Source organism: Alosa sapidissima, chromosome 9, assembly GCF_018492685.1.
Source record: "Alosa sapidissima isolate fAloSap1 chromosome 9, fAloSap1.pri, whole genome shotgun sequence".
Classification (NCBI taxonomy): Eukaryota; Metazoa; Chordata; class Actinopteri; order Clupeiformes; family Clupeidae; genus Alosa; species Alosa sapidissima.
Window position 1 is genome coordinate 37,903,563 of NC_055965.1, and position 12,500 is coordinate 37,916,062.

Below are 12,500 nucleotides of genomic sequence, written 5' to 3' on the forward strand. Positions count from 1 at the left end.
CCGCGGCCCACTGGTCGGGGCTCGAACCGGCAACCCTCCGGTTACAAGTCCAGAGTGCTAACCAGTGGGCCACGGCTGCCCTAATCCAACATCCAAGTCTCTCACCCCTCACTTGCAGACGAGCTGAACCAGTTCTATACACGTTTTGAGGTTAACATCAAACCTCCAGTAAGAGCCCCCTCCATTTCTCACCTCTCTGACCCAGGCCTAATGCTCACAGTGGCTGATGTGCATTCGGAAAGCAGTAGGACCTGATGGGATTCCAGGCCGTGTAATCAAAGTGTGTTCAGAGCAACTGGCTGGTGTGTTTACAGACATCTTCAACTTCTCCCTGTCCACGTGTGTTGTACCAAGCAGCTTTAAGTCATCTGTTATTGTTCCAGTGCCTAAGAAAAACCAAATCACCAGCTTGAACGACTGGCGACCTGTGGCCCTCACCCCCATCGTAAGTAAATGTTTTGAAAGGCTTGTGAAGAACATCTGCAAAATGATTCCACCTACGCTTGACCGTCACCAGTTTGCCTACAGACAGAATAGATCTACTGATGATGCCATCACCAGCGCACTGCATACCTCCCTGACACACCTGGAGAAAAAAGACACTTATGTAAGGATGCTGTTTGTAGACTACAGCTCGGCCTTTAACACCATTGTCCCCAGTATACTCGGCGGCAAGCTCAGGAGTCTAGGAATGCACAGCGGCCTATGTAGCTGGATACTGGACTTCCTCTCTGGACCAAAACAGGTGGTGAGAATGGGCTCCATCACATCCTCCTCCTTGACCATCAGCACGGGAGCTCCGCAAGGTTGTGTTCTGAGCCCTCTCCTCTACTCCTTGTATACGCATGACTGTGTGGCTATACACAACACCAACACCATCATCAAGTTTGCAGATGACACCACTGTAATCGGTTTAATCACAAACAATGATGAAACAGCCTACAGAAAAGAAATCAACAACCTAATGAATTGGTGTAAAGGAAACAACTTGTCTCTGAATGTGTCCAAGACAAAGGAATTGATACTTAACTACAGGCGGAAAGAACAACAGTTTGAAGCCATTAACATCAATGATGAGACAGTGGAGAGGGTGAGAGACTTTAAGTTCCTTGGCGTTACCATCTCAGAAGACCTCACCTGGGACAGTCACACTCAGCACACTGTAAAATAAGGCCAACAACGTCTGTACCACCTCAGACGATTGAGAAAGTTTGGTATGCGACCCAAGATCCTGAGGTCTTTTTACAGAGGCAGCATTGAGAGCATCTTGACTAGGACCATAATCGCATGGAATGGGAACTGCTCTCAATACAATAGAAAAGCACTTCAGAGAGTTGTGCGTACAGCACAGACCATATGCGGCTGTGACCTACCCTCCATACTGGAGTTATTTGAGGGAAGATGCATTAGGAAGGCAAAACAAATCTTGAATGATCCTAGTCATCCCAACCATGAACTATTTGAGCTATTACCATCTGGAAAACGATATAGAAGCTTGAAAGCTCGTACCACCAGACTCCGAAGTAGTTTCTTTCACCAAGCAGTTAGATTGCTGAACTCATGCTGAAGACAACAAGGCACTTTTTTTTTTCTACAAACACACACACACACACACCCTTTCATTTATTTATTTTTTGAGAAGAAAAAAACACAACAAATTTTACTCTATTATAAACCTATAATGAGATGTAATAAAAGAAATCTTGAATCTTGAATCTTGAATGTGTGTGTGTGTGTTCTAGAGACAGCTGTCAGCGCGGCTGGCATCTGCTCCACATCCTGACGGTGTGTGTGTGTGTGTGTGTGTGTGTGTGTGTGTGTGTGTGTTCTAGGGACAGCTGTCAGCGCGGCTGGCATCATCACATCCAGCTCCACATCCTGACTGTGTGTGTGTGTGTATGTGTGTGTGTGTGTGTGTTCTAGGGACAGCTGTCAGCGCGGCTGGCGTCTCCTCTACATTCTGACGGCATTCTATCGCTGCTCTGTGGTGCTCAGGCCTTTTCTGCTGCACTTCCTTCTTCACGCCAGCAGGGGGCCTGCACAGATCTTCCAGGGTGAGAACAGACCAGTTACAGACCAGTACTACTACAGACCAGTACCACTACAGACCAGTACCATCACAGAGTACCACCACAGACCAGTACCACTACAGACCAGTTACAGACCAGTACCATCACAGACCAGTTACAGACCAGTACCATCACAAACCAGTACCATCACAGACCAGTTACAGACCAGTACCACTACAGACCAGTACCATCACAGACCAGTACCACCATAGACCAGTACCACTACAGACCAGTTACAGACCAGTACCACCACAGACCAGTACATCACAGACCAGTTACAGACCAGTACCATCACAGAGTACCACCACAGACCAGTACCACTACAGACCAGTTACAGACCAGTACCACCACAGACCAGTACATCACAGACCAGTTACAGACCAGTACCATCACAGACCAGTTACAGACCAGTGCCATCACAGACCAGTACCATCACAGACCAGTTACAGACCAGTACCACCACAGACCAGTACCACCACAGACCAGTACCACTACAGACCAGTATTATCACAGACCAGTACCACTACAGACCAGTAACATCACAGACCAGTACCATCACAGACCAGTACCACTACAGACCAGTTACAGACCAGTAACATCACAGACCAGTACCACCACAGACCAGACTCACCATAGACATGTAACATCAAAGACCAATCTCACCACAGACCAGTACCATCACAGACCAGTAATATCACAGACCTGTACCATCACAGACCAGTTACAGACCATTACCACCACAGACCAGTACCATCACAGACCAGTACCATCACAGACCAGTACCACTACAGACCAGTACCATCACAGACCAGTACAGACCAGTACCACCACAGACCAGTACCACCACAGACCAATAAGATCACAGACCAGTACCATCACAGACCAGTACCACTACAGACCAGTTACAGACCAGTTACAGAGCAGTACCACTACAGACCAGTTACATACCAGTACCATCACAGAGCAGTGCCACCACAGAGCAGTACCACCACAGAGCAGTACCATCACAGACCAGTACCATCACAGACCAGTACAATCACAGACCAGTACCATCACAGACCAGTACCATCACAGACATGTAACAGCACAGACCAGTACCATCACAGACCAGTATCATCACAGACCAGTACCATCACAGACCAGTACCACTACAGACCAGTTACAGACCAGTACCACCACAAACAATCATATAACAAACCAGTACCAGACCAGTCCATGTCAAGATCTGTGGAGATCTCTTAGACTGTTACTATAAATTAGGGCTGTCAATCGATTAAAAAAAACAATTTAATTAATTACTTACTCTGTGATTAATTAATCTAAATTAATCGCATATATATTTTTTGCTGTGAAAGTATTTTAAATATTTAAATTCAAATGAATCATTGAATAATCAGCATTAGTGACATTAAAGTTCAAAAACTCTTTTATTATTATTTTCACTGTTCAAATAATTGCCATAATAATCTATGATATGACCTAATATGCTGAGGAAATAAATTCAAAGTGCTTCAAATTCAAATAAATTCAAAATAAAGTGCTTCGGGAAGAAGTTTTTTTACATACAAGGCATTTCAGGCCACAGATACAACCTAGGGGACACAATGAAAATAAATGAATACTCCCCTCAATGTCAACACTTATTTCTTTGCATTGATGTGTGACTATAGAGTTGATGAACTCCGGTGATATGCAAATTCCTTGCTGCAGACATTGCAGAGGACTTTATTTTCAACACTTCCAGGCAGCACGTTTTCTTCTCTCTCCTTCATTTTACAGTCTAATTTTTACTGTCTAGAACAGCTCGGGGTCAAAGGTCATACGGAATCGATTAATCTGCACTAATCAGTTATTTTTTCTCAAATGAATTAATCGAAATGAATCAGTTATTTTGACAGCCCTACTATAAATACCTGGTAAAGTTTCATAAAGTAAAGGCACAGCAACTAGAAATATAATCATTCTTGTATATTTCCTAATATATAATCTAATATATTTCCTCTATCTAAATGGTTGCCAAGCAACATCGAGACGCAGCTACTTTAACTTTTGTATCAAGTTATGGTAGCGCAGTAATATAGAACGAAATGCGGTCAAGGTGTATGTTTATGCTGCATTTTACAACGGCATAGAACATGATTCAGCCAATCACAATCAAGGACCGGAACTATCAGTTTTAGAATAAATGATTACTCACTGCTGATGGTGATTGATTAATTATTGGTGAGGTGATTGGTTAATTCCTGGTGAATGATAACTAATAGCTGATGGTGATTGGTTAACTTCTGATAGGCATTGCCAAAGCTTGTGAGCAGAACATCAGGAAGACCTTTCAGTTTGGAGGCCGACGGGTTTCCCCAAACAACATGGAGCTAAAGGCCATTATGGTACATGCACAGACACGCACGCACGCCCAAGATGGGTTTCCCCAAACAACATGGAGCACACAGAGCATAATAATATACTTAAAACACCTATAATGTAATATATTACAATAGACTAATAGTGTGTGTGTACGTATGTGGTGTATGCAGGCTGGTAGAAGCTCAAAGCGTCAGCTGTTTCTCTTTCCTGGAGGAATTGAACGTCACCTGAAAATCAAAACCTGCTCAGTAAGTTTGACTGTGTCCACTCTTTGTACTGTGTACTGTGTACTCTCTCTCTCTCTGTGTGTGTGTGTGTGTGTGTGTGTGTGTGTGTGTGTGTGTGTGTGTGTGTGTGTGTGTGTGTGTGTGTGTGTGTGTGTGTGTGTGTGTGTGTGTGTGTGTGTGTGTGTGTGTGTGTGTGTTACTGAGTTACTAAAGCTAAGCAGGTGTGGGCCTGGTTAGTACTTGGATGGGAGACCTCCTTGGAAAACTAGGTTGCTGCTGGAAGTGGTGTTGGTGGGTGGCCAGTAGGTGGCACTCTTCCCTCTGGCCAAAAAGATCGATCCCAATGCCCCAGTGCAGTGACGGGGACACTGTACTTTAGGAGATGCCGTCCTTCGGATGAGATGTTAAACCGAGGTCCTCACTCACTGTGGTCATTAAAGATCCCATGGCACTTATCGCAAAGAGTAGGGGGTTCCCCGGGGTCCTGGCTAAATTCCCAATCTGGCCCCCTAATCATCCCCAAGTGTGATTGGCTCATTCAATCTGCCCCCCTCATCATCCTCCAGTGTAATTGGCTCATTTAATTTGGCCCCCTAATCATCCCCCAGTGTGATTGGCTCACTCAGTCTGGCCCCCTAATCATCCTCCAGTGTGATTGGCTCATTCAATCTGGCCCCCTAATCATCCCCCAGTGTGATTGGCTCACTCAGTCTGGCCCCCTAATCATCCAACAGTGTGATTGGCTCACTCCCTCCCTCACTCTCCACCTCAAGCTGGTGTGTGGTGTGAGGTTCCCCAGGTGGGGGCTACACATTGGTAGTGGTTGTGTGTGAGGTTCCCCAGGTGGGGGCTACACATTGGTGGTTGTCAGAGGCGGACAGAGTTCACAGCTTCATTACTTGAGTAAAAGTACAGATACCCTTTGCTAAATTTTACTCAAGTACAAGTAAAAGAACAGATCTGTATAGCCTAGACTCTGCTGAAAAAAACAATATGTAATATGTGTGTGTGGCACTTACAATGACCAGAATAAATCCTTATGAATAAAGGTAGTGAAAATGCCCTAAAAACAGCTTAGGGCTCTAAGGGTTAAGTAAAAGTACTGAAGTACTTGTTTTTAAAAGTACTTGAGTATTAAGAGTACAAGAGTAGCCTACGTTTTCTAAATACTGCATTACTACTGCCACAGTGCTTACATGTATGTACAGAAACGTCCTACATGGAGTTATGAAAAATGTTAATGTTAATACCTTGGAGAATGTAAAATGAATTGGAAGTAAATTCAAGTAATTTTCATCTTTTTACCATGTTGCCAGGGATGGGCAGTATTTCTAATACATGTATTTAAAATACATATTTCAAATACAAAATACTATTTTGTAATTGAAACACTTGAAGCGAAAACTATCATTAACTTGTTCAGAAAATAGTCTGGCGAGGTGGGGCCACAGGTTGATACATTCCCGGGATGGACCTGCTGCGTCTTCATCCATTGTTTGGTCCATGGTTTCATCTTTTATCTAAATCTGACCATGGAGTTGACTTTGGCGGAAAGCTGAAGGTGATTGCTGATAGGCTGTCCCAATCAGTGGCGCCTGCACAATCCAATCACGTTTGAGAGGGAAACAACAAATTGAGGGTTTCCGAGATTTTTCTTTTTTCCTTTTTTTTTAGAAGTAGTAACGGGTACTCACGGTTATGGATAGAAATGTAGTGGAGTAAAGAGTACAATATTTGCCTCTCAAATGTACTTGAGTAAAGTCATGAGTACTCCCCAAAAATGATACTGGAGTAAAGTACAGATCCCTCAAAATTGTACTCAAGTACTGTACTCAAGTAAATGTATTCCGTTACTGTCCGGCTCTGGTGGTTAGTGGGGTTCCCCAGGTGGGTGCTACACATTGGTGGTGGTTAGTGAGGTTCCCCAGGTGGGGGCTACACATTGGTGGTGGTTAGTGGGGTTCTCCAGGTGGGGGCTACACATTGGTGGTGGTTAGTGGGGTTCTCCAGGTGGGGGCTACACATTGGTGGTGGTTAGTGAGGTTCTCCAGGTGGGGGCTACACATTGGTGGTGGTTAGTGAGGTTCTCCAGGTGGGGGCTACACATTGGTGGTGGTTACACACTGGTGGTGGTTAGTGGGGTTCCCCCTTCACTGTGAAGTGCTTTGAGTGTTGATAAAAGGTGTGTGTGTGTGTGTGTGTGTGTGGCCCTTGATATCATTGAGGAAGTATGATATCGTATGATTATACTAGGGCTGTCAATTGATTACAATTTTTAATCTAATTAATTACATACTCTGTGATTAATTCATCTAAATTAATCACATAATGTTTGCTGTGAAAGTATTTTAAATATTTTAATCATTGAATATATAAATAAAATATTCATATCAATATAATAATAAAGTTTTTTTCACATACAAGGCATTTCAGGCCACAGATATAACCTAGGGGACACAATGAAAATAAATTAACACTCCCCTCAATGTCAACACTATTTCTTTGCATTGATGTGCGACTTTAGAGTTGATGAACTCCGGTGGTATGCAAATTCCTTGCTGCAGACATTGCAGAGGACTTTATTTTAATCAACACTTTATTTTTGTCAACACCATCAGGCCGTTTTTTTAAAAGTAAATGTTCCAATCAATGATCAAGGCAGCACATTTTCTCTTTCCTTCATTTTACAGGCTAATGGTTACTAACTACAGTGGGCATCGCTTTCAAATGACCACTTCATTCGCGCATTACGCGGCGTGAAGCTTTAGTACCACTTTCAGCCACTGTGCGTCGCTCTGCCACTGTACATCGCTCTGCCTGCCGTCCCTTACATAATTGTTGCCGAGAGTAATCCCAGCCTACGAATTCAATAACAAAATAAATCATGCATAATTAAACATTACCTCGATTTAGGCTACTTGGGTATGGCTTAAGGCTTGACTACACGGTGGTAACGGAAATCGAAATCGAAATTTGCTGTCTACATTATTGTCAGTGTTGGGGTTAACGCAACTACGCAAATCAAAACAGTGGTGTGATAATTGAGCCAGTAGAGAAATAACTGTTCAGAATTAATCTGTAGCCTTGGGTAGGCTTCTGCAGAAAACAATGTTGTTGCCGATTTAATACTATCTGGCGACGTTTTTAACAGGCTACGCAATAGAGGCTTAGACAAATATGACCCACGTTTTGGTTTCGTAAATTAATTTGCCCTACTTCTTGACTGCAATGTAGTCAATTGACTATTTTTCTGTACAATAAACAATTACATCTGCTTTATGCCGCAGAATTACATTCATATTTGGCTGACTGCAGACTCGCCACTTCCCTCCCCATATTCCAAGATTAAGATAGTATGAAGTGCTTTTTGTATAGGCTACTATCATAAAAAAATAGTTAAAACGAATAGCTATTTGCAATTTGACAAAACACTGGTCCTCATTTTGCGAATGCGAGGACGATATGAGCCTGTTGCATTTAATTAGATGTCCGAGTCACGCATAATGTTTGAAAACCACTGGCTCGTAATCACAATAATTTAACACACGACAGCTGGATAACCTACTTCATCATGTCCCCATGCCTACATTTTTGTGAGTAGCATAGAGATCGTTAAAACAATAAAGTATGGCTCTACGTTTTGGACATCGAAAACTTATATTTTTAATAGACTACCGTCGAAGATGCTGACTTGCAAAAGGGTCGGGATAACACGTTATCTCCACTATCATCAGTCATGCCCCTTGATCAAAGTGGGGAATGAAATAAAAGTTTGAGAACCACTGGCTTAACAAGTTACCTACAGTCCAGAACATAGAATCTGTTGCAATATTCTGATGATCGGCGATGATATCGGCAAATGTTTGTTTTCCAAAGTAAGAATTTCACTTCACCATGCACCTTCGACTATACCTGGCCTACCTGGTATCATTACAAACATTATTCTGTGTCCTAAAACTGGCATATGTTATGGCATTGTGTCATGTAAGTTCGTTGCAAAATCTAGAGAAATGTGTGAGGTGGTCAGCGGGGGACAATTGAGACACACATTGGATTGTGTTATTACTTGAACATTCCACACTATCCACAGCTGTGGTAGGCCTATCAGGGGCAGGAGGATTACTGTCAGCGCAGGCTTTATATAAAATTCTTCAACAGAAGGCCTCGAATTTTGTCTTCTTTGTGGAGCGCTTTGCTTCGCTTCTGTAATTTCGGCTTCATTGAAAATGAGGGCTTCCCTCAATGACCCTCCGAGAATAAATAAAGGTTGAATGAATGAATGAATGCAGGCTTGCCCAAAATAAAGGCATGTGGTTTGCGCAGCCTACAGTAAATAACAGACCCGCCAGAATGTGCGTTATGATGCTTTTTTACGAGCAAGATGTTTTTGGTACCCTACGCACACTGCATTTTCTTAAATAACAATGATCATCAGTAATATTCGACGATTAATTTGGGTAAATGGGCAAGCGTGACCACCTTGATTGGCTGATTGGCTGATGATTGTAACGCGGGCATGATTCCAAACACCTCCCTTACGATGATAAGTGACAGGTCTCAGAATGCGTGCGCTACACAAGGACGGAAGATGATGAATAACTGGGGCCGTAGGCTATTCACAAAGGCTTTCATCTTACTACTAGGAGTAGGCTACTCCTAAATCGCACTTAAAGATTTTAGATTGGAGTTTTCTCTTAAAAGTTATTCACAAAGCCTTTCAGACAACTCCTAAACTAGGAGTGAGTCTTCGTGGCTATGACAGTTTTCTGACGATTGTAACGCGGGAATTCCAAACACCTCTCTTCCGATGATGACTGACAGGTGACAGGTCGGAGAATGCGTGTGCTACACAAGTAGTGCGAAGGACGGAAGATGATTAATAACTGAATAAAAAGGCCTAGCCTAAATGAATAAAGAGTAAGGCAAAACAAATAGCTTAGTAGCCTAATGAAACATAGGCCTATGGATTGATGCAGTAGCCTACCTTTGCAACATTATTAAATGAATCTGTCACCATATCCCTAGGCTACGTTTGCAAAGAGGAGAACATTTTAATTTGATTCACAATGAAACGTTACATTTCATTTACATGTTAACAATGAGTAGTTTTGGTTGTTGTTGGTAGCGTTATTGCATCCCTTTTATGGATGCAAAATTGTTCCCTCGCGATTGGAAGCTCCTGTTGCGCATAGGCTATTTCAAAACATCACAACGTAAAATGCCACAAAAAAGCTGTTTATGAATAGGTCTTAGTGAGTTAGGAGTACTCTCGACTTAAGCTGTCCCAGACTTAGGTGCTACTTTTAGGTCTAAAATGCTTTGTGAATTACTTTTTGTGAAAAAATTAGGAGTCCTAAAGTTAGGAGTGACACGCCCATTATTTTTAGGAGTTGCTCCTAAATTCGCCAGTTAGGAGCTACTTTTAGCCTTAAAATTCTTTGTGAATACAGCCCCTGAATAAAAATGCCTAGCCTAAATGAATCAAGGCAAAACAAATAGCCTAGTAGCCTAATGAAACATACGGATTGATGTAGTATCTTTGTAACAGGGGCAGCCGTGGCCCACTGGTTAGCACTCTGGACTTGTAACCGGAGGGTTGCCGGTTCGAGCCCCGACCAGTGGGCTGCTGCTGAAGTGCCCTTGATTAGTGTGTGCACACTGTGTGCTCTTTGTGTTTCACTAATTCACCGATTGGGTTAAATGCAGAGACCAGATTTCCCTCACGGGATCAAAAAAGTATATATACTTATACTGTAACATTATTAAATTATTCTGTTACTATGCCTACGTTTGCAAAAGAGAACATTTTAATTTGATTCACAATAATGTTACATTTAATTTACATGTTATGTTAACAATGATTAGCCTAGTTTTGGTTGTTGTTGGCGGCGTTATTGCATGTTAGTTATGCCTACAATGCAAAATTGCTTCCTCGCGATTGGAAGCTCCTGTAGCTGCATAGGATTTCAAAACCGCAGGTTTGTGAATAGGTCTGTGAGTAAGGAGTCCTCTTGACTTCTTTTAAGCTGTCAGAGGTGGGAAGGTGTGATTTTTTGGGGGAAGGGCCGGATTAACTGGGCACAATTGTCTGATGGCCCCCCTTCCCCCCAGCCAACGTGAATCGGGTGGTTAGTTAATAGGCCTATCGTGAAGATTTTTCCTGCCATCTAAGGCACGAGCGCATCTGTGAGGCCAAGCCTCACCAAGTAGCTCGTTTGTTTACAACTAACATTCCATTTAATTAAACTGCTTTATAGGCTATGCCAAAATAGTTTTCAACATTTTGAATATTAGTGTCGGGTGAATTGAAATGTTCTCAAAGTAGCCTTATGGCTGAAAGCTGAAAGCTGAAAGCTGCTTGGGACCCCCCCCCCCCGTCAAGCAATATAACCATACATACGCGCTTCCTGCACTCATTGTTTCAAAAGGAGTAATTTTGGATTTGTCAGAACTGAAGAGCTGTGGACGGCACGGCACGGTATGCCCAATGAAAATAAATTAACGCAACGCAACACAACCCAACACAGACCCCGCTTCTCTCGCGTCAGTCACTGACATGAACGAAACACAGAACCCGCTTCTCTCACGGCAGTCACTGACAGTAACCTAGAATAAATGCATGGGGAAAAACACTTCCCCATGACAAAGACATCGTAAAACACTGAAAGTTAATATTTTGTCACTAGCAACATACATCTGTCCTTTGTCAAATGTATTATGTTCCAAGTGCCCTATGCGTAATTCTGCTTCATAAAGTTGAACAAATACATTTGCTTATTTCACAGAAAAATATAAATAGCCAGTCTACAGTGCAGAGTTGGTAAGTTATGGTAGGCCAACTTGCAGTGAACATACAAACAGGGGAAATTATTTCTCTTGCAGCTGAGTAGCCTCAGGTGCGCACGTAGACATAAGGCCGAACATGCAAGCGCCAATGAATCGTGCTCTCACGGCAATCGCGCCGTTAAACTTAAATAGGTTAACATCACAAGTTCGCCTTCAAGCAAGGAAAACGATGATTTGAAGACATCTGTTTCGTTGGAAGGGCAAGGGGTAGCAACAGGGCAACACAGAGACAGGCCCGATGGCAGGGCTGTTATGAGAGTATTAAAATATGGGATATTCTACGGGAAAACATTAAAACGGCAAGACAGCGGGGAAAGTTAAAATACGTGATAAACACGGAAAAAGTTGTCATGCATTGTTTCGGTCCCCGTGCACAGGGATTATTTGTCATACTATTGATCACATATGATTATTTGTGAAATTGTGCAAACAGGCGCAAAGGAATTGAAAAGGAAGGACTGGTAGCATGCAAGCTCACGGGAAAGATTGATTTAAGAACGTTATCACAAAGTGTGTGGCTGTGGCGCGGGCGGAAGACAATTGGCAGGGGAGGGTCATGTATTTTTTAACAATTCTGTCGGAGGGTCATTGAACAATTTCTAGCAGGCAAGAGAGGGTCATGCAACTTCCAACTGAAGCACTCAAAATTCCTCCGGTGGCCCCTTCAATAAATAACGATCAGTCCCTAGATTGCTGCTGGGCTATATGTCTTGGTTCTGTTAACAACTCATTGTCAAACGCATATCTCGCGGTTGCATCCATTACAAACAAACATGCAATGTGAACGTCTGGGATTGGGGAGAGCACTAAATGCTCTACTGAATAAGCACGAAGTCAAACCTTTAAATGAAAAACACTCTTTAATAATCCAAAAAAATAAACCGCTAATGAAGTAGGGCCTAAACTTGTGACCATCAAACATCGTTTATCGCTTGTAACTCAGTGATACCAGGACGTAACAGGAAGGCATTTGGCTGAGCAACGGAGGTTAATA

At 42.7% G+C, this 12,500-nt stretch overlaps 1 protein-coding gene across 1 annotated transcript in view; it reads left to right on the top strand.

The window, feature by feature from the left end:
- Positions 1 to 12,500, top strand: part of myo15ab (myosin XVAb) — a 143,526-nt gene that overhangs the window by 117,290 nt on the left and 13,736 nt on the right. Inside the window, exons 57-59 of the mRNA XM_042103536.1 lie at positions 1,924 to 2,054; positions 4,362 to 4,456; positions 4,604 to 4,681. Of these exons, the coding sequence (XP_041959470.1) occupies positions 1,924 to 2,054; positions 4,362 to 4,456; positions 4,604 to 4,681 (304 nt within the window). The remainder of the gene's footprint in view (positions 1 to 1,923; positions 2,055 to 4,361; positions 4,457 to 4,603; positions 4,682 to 12,500) is intronic.